The sequence below is a fragment of the Colias eurytheme genome, chromosome 6 (assembly GCF_061535395.1).
Source record: "Colias eurytheme isolate Ceu_HAF_F1 chromosome 6, ilColEury1 Martin Lab GWU primary, whole genome shotgun sequence".
NCBI classification, from domain to species: Eukaryota; Metazoa; Arthropoda; class Insecta; order Lepidoptera; family Pieridae; genus Colias; species Colias eurytheme.
Genome location: NC_142985.1, coordinates 3,612,431 through 3,632,673, shown reverse-complemented (window position 1 = coordinate 3,632,673; position 20,243 = coordinate 3,612,431). Strand labels below are relative to the sequence as shown.

The 20,243-nt window shown below is 34.3% G+C and overlaps 1 protein-coding gene across 4 annotated transcripts in view; it reads left to right on the top strand.

Moving 5' to 3' along the window:
- The window catches only part of Cda5 (Chitin deacetylase-like 5), a 79,020-nt gene extending 59,541 nt beyond the window's left edge, over nt 1–19,479 (top strand). The window contains exons 2-17 of one of the 4 annotated variants that reach the window (XM_090102558.1): nt 5,989–6,193; nt 6,386–6,599; nt 6,812–7,095; nt 7,198–9,846; nt 10,541–10,692; nt 11,241–11,398; nt 11,719–11,765; nt 11,873–12,076; nt 12,533–14,461; nt 15,105–15,203; nt 15,401–15,594; nt 16,350–16,575; nt 16,917–17,209; nt 17,411–17,555; nt 17,769–17,967; nt 18,167–19,479. In XM_090102558.1, coding sequence (XP_089958684.1) covers nt 5,989–6,193; nt 6,386–6,599; nt 6,812–7,095; nt 7,198–9,846; nt 10,541–10,692; nt 11,241–11,398; nt 11,719–11,765; nt 11,873–12,076; nt 12,533–14,461; nt 15,105–15,203; nt 15,401–15,594; nt 16,350–16,575; nt 16,917–17,209; nt 17,411–17,555; nt 17,769–17,967; nt 18,167–18,328 — 7,160 coding nt within the window. In that variant the 3' untranslated portion in view covers nt 18,329–19,479. Of the gene's footprint in view, nt 1–5,988; nt 6,194–6,385; nt 6,600–6,811; nt 7,096–7,197; nt 9,847–10,540; nt 10,693–11,240; nt 11,399–11,718; nt 11,766–11,872; nt 12,077–12,532; nt 14,462–15,104; nt 15,204–15,400; nt 15,595–15,782; nt 16,009–16,349; nt 16,576–16,916; nt 17,210–17,410; nt 17,556–17,768; nt 17,968–18,166 lie in introns of all 4 variants that reach the window. The other 3 variants (XM_090102557.1, XM_090102555.1, XM_090102556.1) reach the window with 3 other exon arrangements.
- The last annotated feature ends 764 nt before the right edge of the window (nt 19,480–20,243 follow it).

The following is a 20,243-nucleotide window of genomic DNA, read 5'->3' as shown; positions in this document are numbered from 1 at the left end:
TAAACATTGCTGTTATTGAATGGTTCAGATATGAGCATGTTGGTTCAATTGTCAAGGTAACAAAGAATTTAATAATAAATAAAAACCGGCCAAGTGCGAGTCGGGCTCGCGCACAAAGGGTTCCGTAGCAGCAAATATAATAAATTACAGTTAAATCAACCTATCTCAAAAACTATAAGAGATACTTTGATCAAACCAAAAATCGTTGAAAGAGTTAATTAGCATGCATCACCTCTATTTTTTTTAGAATTTTATACCCCGTAGTTATAAAAATAGAGGGGGGGGGACATACTTTTTACGACTTTGAGAGCTGATATCTCAAAAACCGTTCACTTTAAGAAAAATGTTTTTTAGAAAACTTTATATCATTTTAAAAGACCTTTCCATTGATACCCCACACGGGTATGTACATCGAAAAAAAAAATTTCATCCCTCAGTTACATGTATGGGGGGCCCCACCCCCAATTCTTTTTTTTACTATTTAGTGTCATATTTTTGTAGCGGTTCATACAACACATATTCCCATCAAATTTCATCACTGTAGTACTTATAGTTTCCGAGTAAATCGGCTGTGACAGACGGACAGACGGACAGACGGACAGACGGACATGACGAAACTATAAGGGTTCCGTTTTTGCCATTTTGGCTACGGAACCCTAAAAAGGATCATAATATACCTTCAATATATTAAACACTTTCATGCACTATACAGTACATTTTTATTTATTAAATAACTAAAATTATTTTTAAATAGGTTCAAACTGCAATGCATACGTCATTAGGCAAGAGAATGCTTTTAAAATTGCCTAGCTTTTACAAGACTTTTGAATGTCACTGCATTATTTTTTATAGCATTTATATAGACCTTTTCCTTGCAGTATTTGAAAACATTATCAATTAACTAACTTCTAAATCCTTATCTTTATGCACCAGACACGGAACAGCTCAATTTCGCAAATGTTTATTGTAGACATAATAGATGTTTATATAATAATAACATCGGTATTTCTCATTTTCTACGAAATTGCCAATTATATTTTCCGCTATTTATTAAGGAAAACGGAAAGGGGAACGGATATTTGGAAATATACCTATTACCTATACCTACTAATTAGTCGCAAATTAATGCAAACAACTTCATACAAGTCGATACACTTCATTGGTTCAATTACCTATTTTATATTAAGCAAATCACATTGAAATCCTACTTGTTAATGCAAGTTTCACATATTTCTACTAGCTCTACCGTATCTTAGTTAGTAAAAATCTGGTCATTTTCCTTGCAAACGAGCAGATTTACGAATAAGATCACTAGAATGTAGTTTTATTATAATCAACAAAAGCAAATCATATGTTACCAACTGAATGATAGAAACAAATGGTCTTATAAAAATAAACATTCTAATTTGACCACTGGCATGTAGATACCTATTTGTTATCATATCTCATCTCACCTTTCAAACGAATTCACTTTTTCTATAAAAATAACATAGAATACGTACTCTGTTTTTAACATTTGATATAAAAGCTTCAGCAAATGCCCTTCGCTATGTTGTAATAATTATCATTGCAAATAGGGAACATAAATGTCATCAAGTCTTACATTACGTCAGTTGATCTTAAGGTGGGAAAGATCATTTTCAATCACTGCCATATTCTTGACACGTATGATACTAAAATGTTATGTGCTAAGAGGGTAATTATGGATCTAGTGTGTACCTATTAGACGAAAGATTGGAGCAATTTTGTACAATTTAGAGCGTAATTTAACAAAATGTTAGAACGATGTGTGGCAAAATTTAATGCTACGTTTAACGCCACGACAATATATGAAAGCTCATACATTTACTTAATTGTATCAAAGTAATCATGACTTTTGACAACACATAATTCGGAAAAAGTCGTGGTATGAAATAGAACAATAGTTTTTTCCTTCCAACTAGAAAGTCACCAAAAAATATTCTATGAACACGAGAAGATCAACCCTCCTCCAATTTATTATCAAATCTATATTTAGTTCAAGTGAATACTTTGTTCTAGAACATTCACGAACGTTCGATTCAGAAATGCACCCGCGAATGTTATTAATAATTTATTGGAGCAGAAATCAAGGCTATTTTTGACGTATCATTATAGGTATTGTAAACTGCAAATAGGCATTGCATTCAATGATACGGGTGTTAGATAGGTTTCAGCTAAAGGTCAGCGAGACACGCCTAGTCTGCACGTTTTGATTGTTGTTATAATGATCTTGAGCAATATTTGACAATATCATGCAAAAGGTGCACTTAAATTTAATGCTTGTGTATTAATATAATATATAATGAACCAAAGAATGGTATTATTCGCACGGAATATTATTCGAGCAAATGTGTAACGTTTCGTAGAAACTATTGAAAATTAATACTAATTTTAATACGATTTTTAATTAATTTGCATCCTTCCTTGAGAATAATTAGATCAGAATTCAGGTTTCCCTTATTCAAGGGTGGAGAAGATACATTCATCTGTTTCACTGATAATTGGCTCAAGAGCCTTCTAAGTTCTGCAAGAAGTTAGTCCCCAACGAAATCAACCCGAAGTCAACGGTCTAACTCACGCTATAACCACTGTACGAAGGGGGCCGTCACCTTTAAAATATATTTGCTTATGAAAAATGTATTTGTTAATAAATAAGGCGTTATATAGCAATGCGTGTTGCACGTTAGCCTGTATAAAATATAAATCATAATGTAATAGTGGCTGTCATCGCCTACTCCGCACTGTGTATCCTAAAGGCTACCTCGCCTACACTACTACGCTTTTAACGACCTATAAATTACTGTTATTTACTATTAGAATGGACGCAAATAATGTATTGGATATATTTTCATACAAGTCTTTTAGCACAGACTAATAATAATATACTACGTATTTAGTAATTTTTAATTCAAAACAGTATTGCTATTAATATTATGAAGAAATTTGTTTAGTGGATATGAACACCCAATTGTGAAAAGGAAAAATACATACTTTTTTATACGGTTGTCAAATAAGTAAAGACCTCAGCTGAAACTAATCTAGTCGTTACCTACACTTGGTTGGTGTTCTTGAGGTGTAAAAACCATTTTCTAAAGTTAATTCATTCATAATACACATAAGGTCTAAATAATTATATAATAGAATACATTGAAACTTAAAGAGTATCTACAGTACAGCTGCACCAGTAATAAATTGATTAAACTAATGAGCATTCGACCGGAATTTATATTGTTTACAATTTCGAATGCCTTTTCATCCATAAAAGGTTCCAATAAGGTTTGTTTTAATTCCAATGAAAAAGTAACAACCTATCAATTCCAATGTTTAGGACTTCTCGATAATTGTTGGCGTATTTATGTAAAAGTAAAGAGTAAAGCATTCGAGGTCTAAAGGAATGCAAATTACGAGCAATACCGGCCAAATCACTTTTTGCTGCCCACAACAAAATAGTTAAACCTTTTTTACTTCAAATAGAATACGACTTAAACAGATTTACGCAAAGTAAATAAAGTCAATGCTCTTATGAGTGGTTATATGCTAATTTAGCAACATATATTTGATATTAAAAAATAAAAAATCCTTGAACAAATCGTAGAAATTATAATAACATATTAGAATCATTATGCATGCAATTTCATTGATAAACTTTGTAAAATGTCACAACAAACAAACTCATGTTTCGTTTTTTCATTTATGAAGCATATTCATTATTAAAGATTAAGACTCTATGCATTTTTATTTTCTTACAAAACCTACCCATTATTTTCAATGAAGGCCTCAAAAATGCCTGAGGATATTGCGTCATAATGTAGCCAAATAACCCTCCATTTTCCATACAATCATTATGGGCATGTTATAGTTATGAAGAGAACTTTGAATACTTACGCCCTAAGTCACGTTCATCGAATTAGTTGATTGATTTCGATATTGACGTTGCAACAGCTCTATCGATTTCTTTGTTCGATAATTGGTGTTACAGCGCGCTTGTTAGTATGCAAATAGGTGTGTTTATGTTTAGTAACCTCTTTTTTGTTACTCTGTCTTAATACGAGGTATCCTCGTACTTCGCTATGGCTTTACTGATAAAAACTTCTAGGCATTTAGAAAATGTGCGACATGTATGTAACTAATACTTTCACTTACAAACACTATTAAATAATACAAGACACACCAATAATTGTTTAATATTTAGACATTCGTGTGAGAGCGATTCCACCAAAAAAGGTAGAGCAAGACTAAGCACAACAACTCCACTTCGGTTGCAGTGCTGATTTTCAGTCCATATTATTGTCATCAATGTTTTGTTTTGTTAAAATATTAAATTTGCCTGGAAGAGATCACTCTTAAGTGATAAGGCCGCCTTCTGTGCTGGACTAGTTTTAAGTTTTAATTTTAAGAATTTATTTGTATGCCAGCACAATAAAGTGTTAATAAATAAATAATTAAATAAATAAATCAAAAATTTGTGACGATCGTTACCTGTTTTGTTGTTATTCTTGTTTCTTTCTATACGACAATGTATCTGCAAATTTGAGCTTGGTTATAAAATATATAATGCATTATGCAAGTATGTATTGAATGTGGTATTTAATCAAGTTTTTGCAACCGTCATCTTAAACTTTTATAAAATGTCACATTACCTTAAATGCCTTAAGTAATTTCCTGCGTAAGAAGCATTAATTATTCATAATATCATGTGCTAATTTACAGATATAATATACATTTACATTTTATTAAGAAACACAATCAAAAATATAAAACACCAACCAGAAAATAAAACGTAAACGTTCAAGGAAGTGCATAATACATACGATTAAATAAATGAAACGTAAATAAAAAAAATGTATAAGAAATTATTTAAACCTCACTTTTTTTATTTTAATAACTGAATTAGTGTGTCAGAATCTGTACAGATCTGAATAAAGTCAAAATACATTTTGATGGCAGTAATATCTTAGTTGTTCCCGCAACAACTAAATTAATGATTTTGAATTGATGTAGAGATTTGCTTACAATATTTCAAAGTCATTTTATTACACATTCTTTTCTCATACAAGCGACAAACTAAAGCTGTATAAAGGACGTTTACACGTAATTTCCCGCGTGAATGTATAATACGTGAGATGTGACGTCGTTCCAAATCCCACCGTTGTGATTGCGACAACGTGACACTTCCCAAACGTGATAACTAATGTACATCCCTCATTTGATGTGAGATAAACTCTAATTGCGAATGTCGCTTTCCCTTATGCTGTAAAATGTGTCTTCACTTGCATTGTAATTAGATTGAAAAAGTGCGGTTTTAGTCTCATAGCTCAGCGCCTATTTATCTTAGCGTGATGTTATTTAACCTATATGTGTCCTCGATAAATGGGCGGAAAGGCTTTATTACACCGGTCCCCTAATTCCTGAGATGAGCACGTTCGTCGTTCAACCAAACAAAGTCTTCAGCTTAATAATATTAGTATAGATTTGTGACGATCTTGTGATCTCCATTTAGATTTGACCGAACAAATAGTCATGTCCAAAGAGATATTAGGATTTGTAAATCTCTGTATCTTAGGATTATTTATTTAAAATAGAGAGCTAAATAACGCAATAGCTGCAAGGCCGGAAAATGCAATAGTGGAGCATTATCAAGATCTAATTAGATTAGGGAAGACTTTTAATTACACGCTTACAACATTTTGTCGGATTATCATGAAGTGTAAATGTTGAAAAATTACTCAATTTTCTATTTAGTAGCTAAATTGTAAGCAATTTATCTTAATATAGGATAACTTTAATATTTTAGTCCGCTTTTCCTCCTTGATATAAGTCGATATGTATATTGTATAAGTAGTGCGAGCTTCAGTAATAAATTAATGTTGATACTTGTAACTTTTTCCTTCCTTATACCTTTCTACTGTACGTGTCCAAAATATACACAATTTGCCAGTGTTCTGAAACAATTTTATTAACTTCCAGAATGTTTTGGGGCACACGACCGTTCCCGGCAGCGCTCTGGCCCGATCAGGAGCGTTCCGGTCGCGGCAAGCATCAAAAGGGAGGTAGACTTCGATTGCCCCGAGGAGTTCGGCTACTACCCTCACCCTACCGACTGTACCCTGTACTATGTGTGCGTGTTTGGTGGCGCGCTGCTTGAATCTTGCACTGGTGGTCTGATGTACAGGTGAGCGCAATAAAGTTAATGTGTACCAGCTAACTTAAATAACACGCCATTAAACAGCAGTATTCTCTTTGTATCATAACATGTTTTCGAGGTTAAAAATAATTTGTCTTCCAATTTGTTTTCCCCTCGTAGATATTACAGGAGCATCCTATTTATTGGATTTTTTTTAATCTGTGCTCCAATCACTTCCAGCCACGAACTCCAAACATGTGATTGGCCGCGCAACGTCGGTTGCGACGCCACTGGCTCGGTGGTAGCCGAAGACTTGGAGCGACTGAACGAGAGAGAGCCACCCCCGCCTCCCCCGCCCCGCCGCAATCCCCCGCCGCCGCCGCGAGTTCAGCCCAACCCTATTGTCACTTCACGAGGCCAGCCTAAGTACAGCCGCCGAGAAGAATACGAAAAAGTGAGATTACTAATTCATAGTGATTAGTGAGAAATACTATCACTTTCTAATCAAATGACGATATACTCTGCCACCTAATTGTTGTAGTAATATTATAAATTACCTTGTCCTGCTTTATGGTCATCATTTTAGGATTTTCATAACTTTCAACTATTAATTCATAACAGATAAAATTTGAAACTTTAACTTACAAATTAAACATAAATTTACAGCAACAACAATTATATGCCGAGGTAGAAGATCAACTTCCACCAGTCGAAGAAATCGAGACCGACAGACAACAGAGAGTATATAGAGGACAACCCTCTACTATAGGACAGGTTCAAAAGGATAGAGACGGCTACGCAGCGCAACCTATTTCCTCTGGACGAACACTGAACGCAAACATTATTCCCGCTTCAATAAATCAGAACAGTAAAATCGGATCATTTTCATTTGGCACTCAGGTTGACGAAAGAAGAGCGCAAACCGCCACCCCTGCACCTCAAACTTACAGGTATATAAATCACTAATTGACAAGTTTTAATTGCATATTTACCAAGATTCATATAAAAACTAAACATTTAATGACTAAATAAAATAATTATGATAATTTCAGTGGACCTACTCACGAAAACGTGACTGAAACTTCTGACAGACTTGTTGACTTCATGACTAACGAAATTGAAACTGATGAAATAAGAGAAAAGATTCATTCTAGGCGAAAGCGTGATATTGTTGATAGTGCTTCAGATTCTAGCTCTAAAAACAATTCTTATATTGTTGATAGAAATGATAACGATCAAACGATGGAATATATTGAAGTTTATACCGAATCTATACTGGATTACAATGACGAGCAACTTGAAGAAAATGAGAGAGGGAAGAGACAAGTTAGATATTACTCAAAAAATGGTTATAAAAATCCTATCAAAAGTTGGCCGAATACGAAACAGATAAAATATGTTGATTTGCAGCAGTATAACCCCAATTATAATCCAAATATTCAAAGTTCTCGATACCAACAAGTTTACAATAATGACGACTTAAGTAACGTTCAGCGTACTCCATCTGCGCCGAGTAATTATTTTCCAACAGGCAATTCATACCTTTCATATCAGACCGATAATTTTCAATCCCAACGACCGTTTAAACCTAGTTTACCGGATATACCAAAGCAAAAACAATCTCCAACAAATATAAACACTCAAATTATTACAAAAAGTCCACCAATTTCATCACTTCATAACAATGATAATCCATTTTCGTCTTTATCGGGTGGTTTCTACAATAATAACCAGAATAATCAAAATAAGCATCATAATTTTAATCCGAACGGACAGTACTTATATCAAACAGTAACACCAAAATACCCTTCTTATTCTGACTCTTCTCAGTTATCCAGTACATTAGTTACTGGAAAACCTGTACACGCTTCTTCAACGATCGCCCCTGGTAAATATCATTCGAATTATCAAATCGCTAATGGTCAACAAAATAAATTTAATAATGCAAATGACCAAAATACTGTTAATATCAGGCCTCCTAAGGCTGATGAAGAGTACGATGATGAAGATGAAGAATCAGACGAAGATGAAGATGAATCAGAAGAAGTTTCAAATGATAAAATAACAAATTTTAGACCAATATCTTCTCAAATACCCCATGAGTATAAACACCCTAAACATAAGTATGCTAATATTGACAATCCATTCGCCAGTCCTGATTTTAATTTTGACGACTTTCTTACGAAACTGAGAGAGAGCCACTATTCTGTCGTGGGAATAACAACAAACAAACCTAAAATTTTGTACACTGATGGATTTTCTTCTACTCCTTCGCAAGGCCAAAGGTTAACATTTCCGGCATCTCCTACATATAAAGTAATCAGCACTCCAAAGCCATTTACACCTTCAACGCATTTAGGCGTTGTTCACTCTTCGACACCTCAACAATTTCAACTAACCTCCAATTCGCAAAATAATCAACATGTGAAAATAAAGCCACCGAATTTTAAAGATGATCGTCAATTGCCTTTGACTCACAACTTTGATACGCCATTTCAAAATATCAATGAATCACGAAGTACTTCACCGAAGATTCAAGCACAATATTTACAAGAGGTTACCCAAAAACCATTCTTTACCGTAACAAATAACGCACTCATCTCTAGTACAAGGAATACAAATTTCTTAAATCATCCTTCGCCTTTCGTTTCTAGTGAAAATCCCTTTGTATCGTCAACGATAAAGCCTCATCATCCGTTTGTTTTTACGTATAAGCAGTCAACTCCTAAACCTTCTACAACATTAGCTAGTCAACAATTAGCTGCTCTTCAGCAGTATTGGAATAACCCGTCTACGGAGTATTCACAATTTTTAAAATCTACTCTTAGACCCAATTATGTTTCCGATATACCAAATTTAGAAAGTTTGTTTAAACAAAGTTTTCGTCCTTCTCCGCAAGTAATAACGAGGGCACCAGAAACAGTAAGAAATCCAGTTATTACTACAACTTCAACAACCACGACTACCACAACCGTTGCGCCGCCTAAACGTAAACCTATTCCAAAGCCATCACCAGAAATGATTGATTACTACTATGACGACGAAGACGATCAGTATTATTATGAACCCGTTGTTAAACCTAAATATATGCCAAGTTCTGAAGTTAAGCCGCAACGACCACCAATGGCTCAAAATTACGAAGAATATGACGATTTAAATGAAAACAAAGTAAATGCACAGACTACAGTACTCTCTCGACCTCCACCACGTAGACCGATAAATTATAATTCATATCAGCACGACAGTGTGACTAAAAACTATAATGACGTATCTGATATAACTAAGACACCTTTTAAACAATCATTAAAAAATATTAATGGTAAAATACCTGTTCCTGTTATGATGGATTATGTGACACCTAATGGTGTGCGTCCCGAACTTAACGATATTGCAATGATACATCACGTTTCACGTAATCGTACTGTTCATATTCGAAAACCAATTAATAACGAAAATCCTTATACATTAAGACCACCGAAATACTTAAATCAAACAACATTGAGGCCTTATACAGTAAGGCATAGATTAGCTAAGCCAACCACTGTTAAAGATGCATCAAGTCAAACTGACGACACGAGACAAATCAGAGGTAAAATACGTCACCACAACATTGTAGCAGAAATGAAATCAACAACTCCATCTGACAGCTTACGACAAGAAACACGATATACAAAGACTGGTCACGATGACAAAACAAACAGGTAAAAATTGACGACTGTATGAGCAGTGTATAAATTATTTAAGAGTACATTTAAAAAGGTTTGAGCCGCACTGACACTAACTTAATATATTTCTTATTATAATAACACTCACCACGTGTAATACTTCTTCCTTGTAACTATGACCAATGACATGGTGACTAGACTATATTAACATGACGTTATTTATCTATAAGCTTTGTACATACTTTGGCAACTTTAAGGGTGCACTCACACACATCAGTCACCGTCACGGCACGTCACCGGACAGGATTAAAAAAAAATATGTATCAATAGTTCTAGTATGACTCTGTTCCCACACGACAGTCGCCGGCACGAAATCTATCAGTGACGTCCCCGGTCAGGCACGTCAAATAATCTTTCCATACATGTATCATACTTTTATCCCCACTCACCCGGTGCCGTCACGTCTCAGTTCAGTCAGCGTCGTGCTACCGTCAATTGCTACATGTTCTCTAGCGTGACACACGTCTAATCACTCACTAACCTGATGTATGTGTTCAATGATTCAGTCAAACCGGCGACGTGACTGACGGACAACATGACGGTGACTGGTGTTTGTGGATACGTACACAAACCGTCACCGATCAGTCATCGGTGACTTGACGGTGACTGATGTGTGTGAGTGCACCCTAATAAGTTCGAACAAAGTGTACGACTTGAAAATCGTTTACAGCCTGGAGCCAACGGAAAGTGTTACACCATCCTCATATTCCGCTAGCCCACGACCAAAAATGCTATACAATGGTTCTCAAGCTTACATACCTGACCAATACGATCCATATTATGCTGTGTACGATGAAGATGGTGAATTGTACAAAGACACAGGTAAGAAATGAGTTTATTTCGAGGGCACACATTTAATTTAATTTATAAAGAAAAGTAAAAATGTATAGATTGCCATAATATCTACTCTGCATTTAGCACGAGTCACGTAAATATAGGTAGGTACGTGGTATTTAATAATGATAATGGGTTTTAAAATACTAATAAGATATGTTTCATATCTTAAAACAATAACCTTATAATTGTAGTAAATCGAGATATATGTAAATATTAGACATGTAAATATAACATGATATTAATGGGTATCTTCGACTACCTATCTTAAATCTAAGGACATATTGTCACAATTCACAATAACTGTTTTATACTATACTATACTATACTGGATATTAATAGGCTACTTATCTCAAGTATCTATCACTTTACACATTGTAAAATGGAAAAATGTACATACAAAAACATCCTAGCTACCTAATTTTACCTATCCCACCTACGCACCACGTCACTTCCCTTCCACATCCATAACACATTTTTAAAAGCAATGGTTTGGGCACTTACGCAATAACGGGAGGACGGTACGGTGTTGGCAGATTATGAGCAGTTATATAACCCAGCCTCGCTCCGCCCGGCAGTGCAGCAAACGTACCGCGGCACGCCGCCGCCCGCGCCGGCTCGCCGACCTGTTGAGACATACACGCCGAGACCTGTGCTCCCTGACGACTACGATGATGCTTTAATACAAGGACAGGTAAGGATTTGATTTCTGTATGGAATTCAATATCCTTTTATTACAAGTTTCATATTGAAAGGTATTCGTACAAAACATGTTAAGCAAGGAAGCTGTAACTTTTTATTTGTGAAAGTAATAAAGAATAATATTATATTATGAGATATTCCATACCGTCTCCTGCGTATTAAAAGGTATTCAATACGAATTTTAATCAAGGAAGTTGTAACTTTTTTATGAAATGACCATAAAGAATAATATTCCATACCAGTCTTTTATTTATAAAGTAACCTGATTTCTGTCTATTTAAAGCTTATATTTACCAAGTAATTGTTCCACAGATATCCAACCAAAACCAGTATCAACCTTCAATTAGACAACAGACAAGGTAATGTTTTAAACAACTTAACAAATGCTTTTATTTATCATACGAATACCAAATAAAAAAGAAACAATATTTACAATTCCCTATTAATACAAATATCAATAATCTAGGGGCGATGGTAACGAATTGGGCTATGATCATATTCCAAGCAGCGTGAGAACGACTATTTATGAAGCTAGTTCCTTAAGCACAACTCCCACAACGACTAGCACTACCACTACCACGACCACTACTACTACCACGACTACTACCACAAAACGTCCAACCACTGCACCTTTCACAGAAGCTATAACAGTGTCTCGTTACAGCCCCAGGTACAAAAGATGTTCCAAGTTACAGAATTATATTCATCGGCTTCATCATTGAAAATGTCATCATCATTGTTACATTCATCAGCTAACAAATTGTAGTTAAAATAGAACAGATACTACCACATACATTTACTCCTTCAAATTAATCAATCTTTGTACCTGATTGACACTTTATATACTTATTAACATTTAAAACTAACCAAATGGTTTAAAGGTAACAAACATAACGCCTGTATTGTTTTTCTCTGCTGTGTATGATATCTAGTGCGCAATGTGTTTTATATTTGCTTATGTGGTATCTTTTGTGTGTTTAATAACTTAACAAAAATAGTATATAGTAAAGTTGAAATTTAATATTTGATTAGTTCACGTATTAAATTTAACCGTCCCCGTCGTTTTCTGTTAGAGTTGAACTAATATAGAACAGAAATTAGAAAGGTTTGTTTTCCTATTCAACAGATCGTCTACTGATGAAAATTCGTTTCGCGAATCCGATCCCAGTGAAAGTTATAAATCTTTCAATGAATCCCAATCAACCGTCCCTCCAACATTATCCCCTGTCATAAACTTGTCATCCCTTGCAAAACCCTTTGAAAAGACTGGTAACTCAAACAGGTTAAGTAATGACGCATTTTCTACTACTACTAATTTACCGACTCGAAGGACATCATCAAGAGCACCTGCAAGCAATAATAACAACTTTGAACTCGTACACTCGGATTCTAAGAAGACAAATAAAAAAATGATATCATTAACAACTGGTTTTTCTATTCGTCGAAATATTAATGATACAAATAATCCATATACTGTAACAATGCATACCCAGCCTTTTGTTTCTGATAGAAGACCTCAAAATAGTAGAAATAGCGATACTAAAAAACACGACATTCAAAGATATTATTATTATGATTTAAACAAAAATAGCGATACTTTGAAAAAGGAGGATGATGTATTCAAAAACGATCAAAGCCCTACAACACGACGAAATGATGCTAGTCTAGATGTTGAGGAAGTAACTAAATATAAAAAGCCATTTATCAAAGTAACATCTACCTCAAAACCAACAATTCGAATAAATACTACACCCCCACCCACAGATTCTACCAAGTACTATTTGAAAACTATATTAAAGCGCCCAGCTCTACAACTTAATAAATTTGTAAATATTGATCAATCTACCGAAAATAATATTAAGACCGATGAACCAGTTGAATCCGAATTAGAAGATATTAAAAATGATTATATTTTTAGTCCTTTAGAATCAAGTACGGAGAAAATTAATGATCAACTATATACCGCTAATAATAGACAATGGGACGAGCCTATAATATCACCGTATGAAACATTAAATAATTTACGAAACAAAGACACAGAACAAGATATAGATTACATATCAACAAGTTCTTCTACCAGTACCACAACAACAACAATAGCACCAAGGCAATATTTAGACAGATATGTAACAGAAAAACACTCACCCCGTAAGTCGTCTTACTATACATACCGAGTCGCAGACGACGATGTTTTAGATCAAACAACGGAAATGTTCAACGGAAGAGTTAAAAATATAATTAAAACATTTTTCAATAGTTTACAAAGCACACCGAGTATAGAAACATCTTCACCTTTTTCATCTTCTCCCCGCAATGAAGAAACTGTTAATATAGGATTCCAAAAAAAGAAAGTTAAATATTCAGACGAAAAACCAGTTCGAAATAATATCAAATATGTTCAAATAATTACAGAACCGGTAACTTTAGCAGAAATTGCTCCTACTTATACGACTGTTGCAGAAGTAGTAAAAGAAGCAGAAGATCCATTTATAACAACATCAACGTTAAATCCTGCAACAACATTAGTTCAATTACCACAAGACCAACAAACGCCACCGACTATATTAGAGAGTTCAACAGTAAATGATATTGTAAATATACAAAAACCTACAACTTACGAATCTAAATTTAGTAAGCTTGTGACTAATAAGCCACATACAGAAAAGACACATAAATATTCAAAAATAATTACTAAAGAACCTACTACTGTATACCCAAATAGCTCGCCTTCGAATGAATATGAACCTACATCCGAACTAAATAAGCCAACTGATATTTCTAGTACGACACCTGACGACCTTCAACCTATTGTTGTAAGTGACATTGCTTCGACTACTAGTACGACTAAATCGACAACGACTATTAAAACTGAGTACGACTTGACGTCGACCAAGTCGACTTTACCTTTCCCAACACGGGTTTCGCGAGTCAATCCCGCCATAAAGTTAGCTGCGAAAAACCTCGGAGGTGGGCGCAGGAGTTATCAATCGTCGAATTGCTCAACAGACAACCGTCTGCAAGCGAATCCAAAATGCAACGAAATCAAATATCAGAGGTATACTGCTTCCCGGCCAGTATTCTTACAGCCTGATGATCTTATCATACTTACATGTGGACGGTGGAGGCTTCTTTCTAAAGTCCTGCAAAGTGACGTAACTTTCTGCAGCCCGATGTAACTAGCATGAAAATAAACCTTTCCAAAAATCTCTAAATAGCACCTGTAGCTGAAAACTATCGCTTAGCATTTTCTCTTCTTTCATTGGGGGACTTCCAGTCGGTTGAGTTGAATTTTAGCATTGTTAACTCCTGACGCGTACTTTCCATTTCCTACTCATTTGCACCGACAAAACACTACATTGTAGTTCTATGAAACCGTTTTATTAGAAAAGAAAGTTCCTCAATGTAGCTAATGCACAATTTATGTACTTCATCGCAACTCATCATCAGCACACCAATCATTGCGTTATATCATAATTATTTCATACCAATCTGCATGAATTGTACAACGTAAGTTATTTTATGTTAATTGTTTGATTTAACTATAAAAATATTAATATTTTAATGTTGTGAAAGAAATGCTTAAATTAACTATTGACGATAATAACAATAAGTTCAAAAAGTAGCTTAAAACTTATTCACGCATACTAATGTTAACATATTTATGAAATATGTATTTTATTAATCGTAATTGTTTACAGACCAAGCAGTACCCGCGGACGTGGTTCCGCACATTACTCTACTTCGGGTGGATCTGAACAAACACCTCAACAAACACCTAACAGAGGAACTCCACCAACGTTAGAAATAAACAAATTATTTATCACGCTTTTCATATTTGTAAATTTGAAGTCATCAATTAATTGCTTATAACCATTTTAATTATATTGTTATCTGTAAATATCTATTGTTCAAATTAGCATTTCTTTTTTTCCTTCTTTGATGTAATATGTTCTATTCAGAAATGGAAGTAATAATAACACTATTCTATTTTTAGACGGAGTCGTCCTACATTGAAACCATCGACTGCTATTGTTTCTAAAACTGCAGAAGGTCCCGATATTTACACTAACCCCCCTAGAAGACCAGCACCAGTCTACCCTCAACCTACACCTGATAAAACTGCAGCCAAATGTAGAAAGGACGTATGCCTTCTACCAGATTGCTTCTGTGGTGGAAAAGATGTACCCGGTAAGTCTAAACATCACTCGACTAATTATGTATGAAATTTTTAACACCAGATCGGGAAGGCATTATACCGTCGCTTCGCCTGGTAGAAACCGAAAGCATAATTTAGGATGCAATACGCTTCGACAAAAATGTAATAATAATTTATTTGCTGCCACTTTTACATTTAATCAGTTTGCTGAATATCTCAGGAAATTTACCCGCCGACGAAGCACCACAAATTGTACTTATAACTTTCGACGATGCCGTGAACGATTTAAATAAAATGTATTATGAAGAGCTTTTTGAGAGAGGACGAGTTAATCCTAACGGTTGTCCCATTACCGCTACTTTTTACGTATCTCACGAATGGACAGATTATAGTCAAATACAGAATTTATATGCAGATGGTCACGAATTCGCCTCCCACACTATATCGTAAGTTTAAAGTTTTGAAGAATATCTCTTCGCTGGGATGAACTCTTTTTGGTGAACTAATGAGGAAAACGAACGGGGAAAATAATCGAACTCTCTTGTTTAAAATTAACCCGTCTTTATTCTTGGCCATCTAGTGTTAGTATATCTACATTGGGTAATATTATATACTAATTAATATTTTTTTCTTTCTTCCTTTCTTCTAATCCCACCTATATTTTACCACTTTATAACCTGACTCGCCTTATACCTTTCTTAACCTTCTTCTTTTCCTTTTCCTGGCACAAATGACACAAATCCAAAATTCACATGCACAATTGCCGTCCGATTCCTACAACAAACAGGAGAAATGCCCATCGAGAGCATTCCGCAAATTGTTCTGCTCACGTTCGACGACTCGGTAAACGACCTCAATAAGGTTTTGTACGCGGACCTGTTCGATAAGGGCCGTGTTAACCCTAATGGCTGTCCAATCTCCGCGACATTCTATGTATCACACGAATGGACCGATTACAGCCAAGTACAGAACCTATATTCTGCTGGACACGAGATGGCGTCGCATACTATATCGTAAGTCTTAACAGCTATTACACACAACATACACACTGCACGCACACTGGTTTGATTTTAAATTGATAGTCTTCTTCACACTATCACTTCTATTTATTTTAATTAATTCTTTAGATCACTAGTTTTAATTTTCAATTAATATATTTAGTGTAGTTTAGACTCTATCAAGGGAATTATGGTATTCTATATACTTATAATAGAATTTTATACTATTTCTTGGTGTTTCGGTAATGTATTTGTAGAAAAATCTTACTTAATCACAATAATAATATGGTTTATTCAATACTCTGCTGCTACAGTATTATACAAACATATTTTAATTTAACCGCTCTAATTTACAGTCATAGTTTTGGTGAGCAATTTTCTCAAAAGAAATGGAACAGAGAAGTAGGTGGACAAAGGGAAATCTTGGCCGCATACGGTGGAGTGAAATTGGAGGATGTAAGAGGCATGAGAGCACCTTTCCTCTCTGTTGGTGGTAATAAGATGTTCAAAATGTTGTATGACTCCAACTTCACGTATGATTCATCGCTACCAGTGTATGAAAACAGACCACCCAGCTGGCCATACACTCTTGATTATAAATTGTTCCACGACTGCATGATTCCACCTTGCCCAACTAAGTCTTATCCAGGTTAGTTATATTCTACTATCTCATCTAAATCGTTTTTATTTTCGCACAAGTGTAAATCACAGGACCTCTCTGTTCTAAGCTTTTTATTTTACCAACATTTAAGTTATCTCTAAGCCTATGAATACTTAGAGAAAACAGGCGACATATCAACAGAATATATTTTTAACTTCAACTAATTAAAACACAATTTATAAACTTCAGGTGTTTGGGAAGTGCCTATGGTAATGTGGCAAGATCTTAACGGTGGCAGATGCTCAATGGGTGACGCCTGCGCCAATCCTCCGGACGCTGAAGGAGTCTATAAAATGATATTGAAGAACTTTGACAGACATTACCAAACTAACAGGTAAGCTAAACGAACAAAGAAGTTATTATAGAACAAAACAATGGCTATTATTTTGTAACGCAAAATTCTAAATTAATATCGAAATTGTAATGTACTGTTTAACAACAACTTATTGCTAAAGTTTGAGACAACGTCGAGGTCTAATTGAATACCTATGGTGGTTGTCATATCACAACACAAATATCACTAACCATATTTTTTTATTTTTTTCAGAGCACCATTTGGTTTGTTCTACCACGCCGCTTGGTTCACACAACCTCATCACAAGGAAGGTTTCATCATGTTCCTAGATTTCATCAATAAAATGAAGGACGTTTGGATTGTCACAAACTGGCAAGCCATCCAGTGGGTCCGTGACCCGACACCAATATCAAGGCTGAATAACTTCCAGCCCTTCCAGTGCAATTACCAGGTTAGCTTATTTATATTTAATTCCTTTTACATTTAATGGTGAAGTGAAAGAAGTCTAAATAAACGCTGTTTATAAATAATTATTTGTACCTATTCAAATTCAAGTCAGTTCTTTCATAAGTATTTTGGGACCAATATGCTTTGACGGAATTAGATTTTATTCTCCTCAATTTATTAATTCCTATTATTTTCAATTTCAGGATCGTCCCAAGAAATGTAACAATCCAAAAGTATGCAATCTCTGGCACAAATCCGGAGTGAGATACATGAGGACATGCCAACCGTGTCCGGAAATCTACCCCTGGACAGGGAAGACCGGCATCAGATCCTCGCGCATCGACAACGAAATAGAAGAGAAATAAATGTTAACTAGTAGAAGATCTCGTATCCATCTTTGATAGTGATCCTGTGAGATTTGTAAAAACGATTTTGTAGCCAATGAGGCAAGGATCATTTCACTAGACATTTAGTAGAAATTGTGTTGTCACCAACTAGAAGAGTGCCATGTAGGTTTTGATGGTCACAAACAAAACGACAGTAAACAATTTCGTTGAAGATGTGATTCGATATTTTTAGTAAATACACTAATTATTATTGATGATAGTAAATGCGTATTGTATTGGAAACTGTGATATTGTATGTTTTCAATCATCTAGGATGAGAAATACTTCGAAAACTACCTAAAATATAATTATTTAAGTATTTGGTATTGTAGAATTAATACTTGGTGCAATGATTGTTTGCAATACTTGTATTTTCATATTTACGTCTATTCAAAATCCTTTAATTATAGATGCCAATATTTTTACAAGAAAAAATCTGAATTCAATTTTTACCAATCAATTTTATGTTTTCCGATAATTTTATACAAGAGCCATATTAAAATTTAGACGGTCTTAATCTTGCCAGCTTTGTGGTTGACACTGCCTTTTTTATAATGAATAATTGTAAATATAATGTTAGTGTTTTATATTAGGGTAAGTATTTTAGACTTTTTTAGAACGATGACAATATTATCTATCGTGAAATTGGATCTTTAGGGAAAATAATGGAAAATTCTGTTGCGCAGACGTCTGACTTCATCGATTTGAGATGAAGCACATGTCTCTGCGACTGAATTGACAAAATTTCACTTTTATCCATTCGTTTTCGTAGAATATCAAATTCAACATTACGATGTAAGTTTATATCAAATTAGATTAACGCTTTTGTCTGCTAAAATGCAAATTAGAAGGCGCTTGCTATAAATTTATTATACAGAAGTAATATTTATAAGTATTATTGTAAATATAGGATTAGTATTTAAAATTGGTAGTACCATTTTGTACGATGAATTTATTTGATTGTGTATTTTATATTTTTACTCACCGGCAATTTCATTATATCTCGGATCTAAGACATTGGAATATTTAATATTATAATTAGTTTCCATTTGTACTCTGGTAAACTTACTTGTGTAGAAATGTGATTGAATGTCATGTGCTGAAAATAAAATTTATTTAATTTAATCAAAGCATTTTTATTTAAAAACTCCTCATTGAAAACCCACTGTAGTTGTTTATGACAATGGTTAACATAAAGTTTATATTTTCTTTCATTACTTACTACAACATCGAATATGAAGTTATGAAATAATATAGGAAAAATTAAAAATTAATGACCTATTACCTGATTGATTTGTTTATAATGTCTTATTTGTATAATTTTTCCTTAAACATTCTCAAAGAGGATTTAAAAATAACAATAAATGAATACCTGATAGATATATTGAATTTATTTATTATACAATACCTACATCAGTTAGAACACGATGATTTCATTCATTTATTAATATACTAGCTTACCGCTCGCGGCTTCGCCCGCTTTGTCTAAAACCTAATAAATTATATACTAAAACCTTCTTCTTGAATCACTCTCTATTACAAAAAACCACATCAAAATCCGTTGCGTAGTTCTAAAGATTTAAGCATACATCCCTATGTGTATAATTATACATCCCTATACACCTAAAACACGATGATTTCTTTACAATATAAATGTCACACTGCAAGTTTGTTACTAACTAGTTATTATTTTTTAACGACAACCTTATCATTGAAAGCCTAGCTAGATCAAGGACGACTTGTTATTGAGTGGGCAAGGTTCTCATAAAAAATGTAATTTCAATCATAGCACCTGCCTGATCAAATTCCACGAACTCAATTCAAGGTCTAAGTCAAACCATATAAAAGAATTGCTCAGATGTTTGACAGACAGTATTTGTATCAACGCATCACA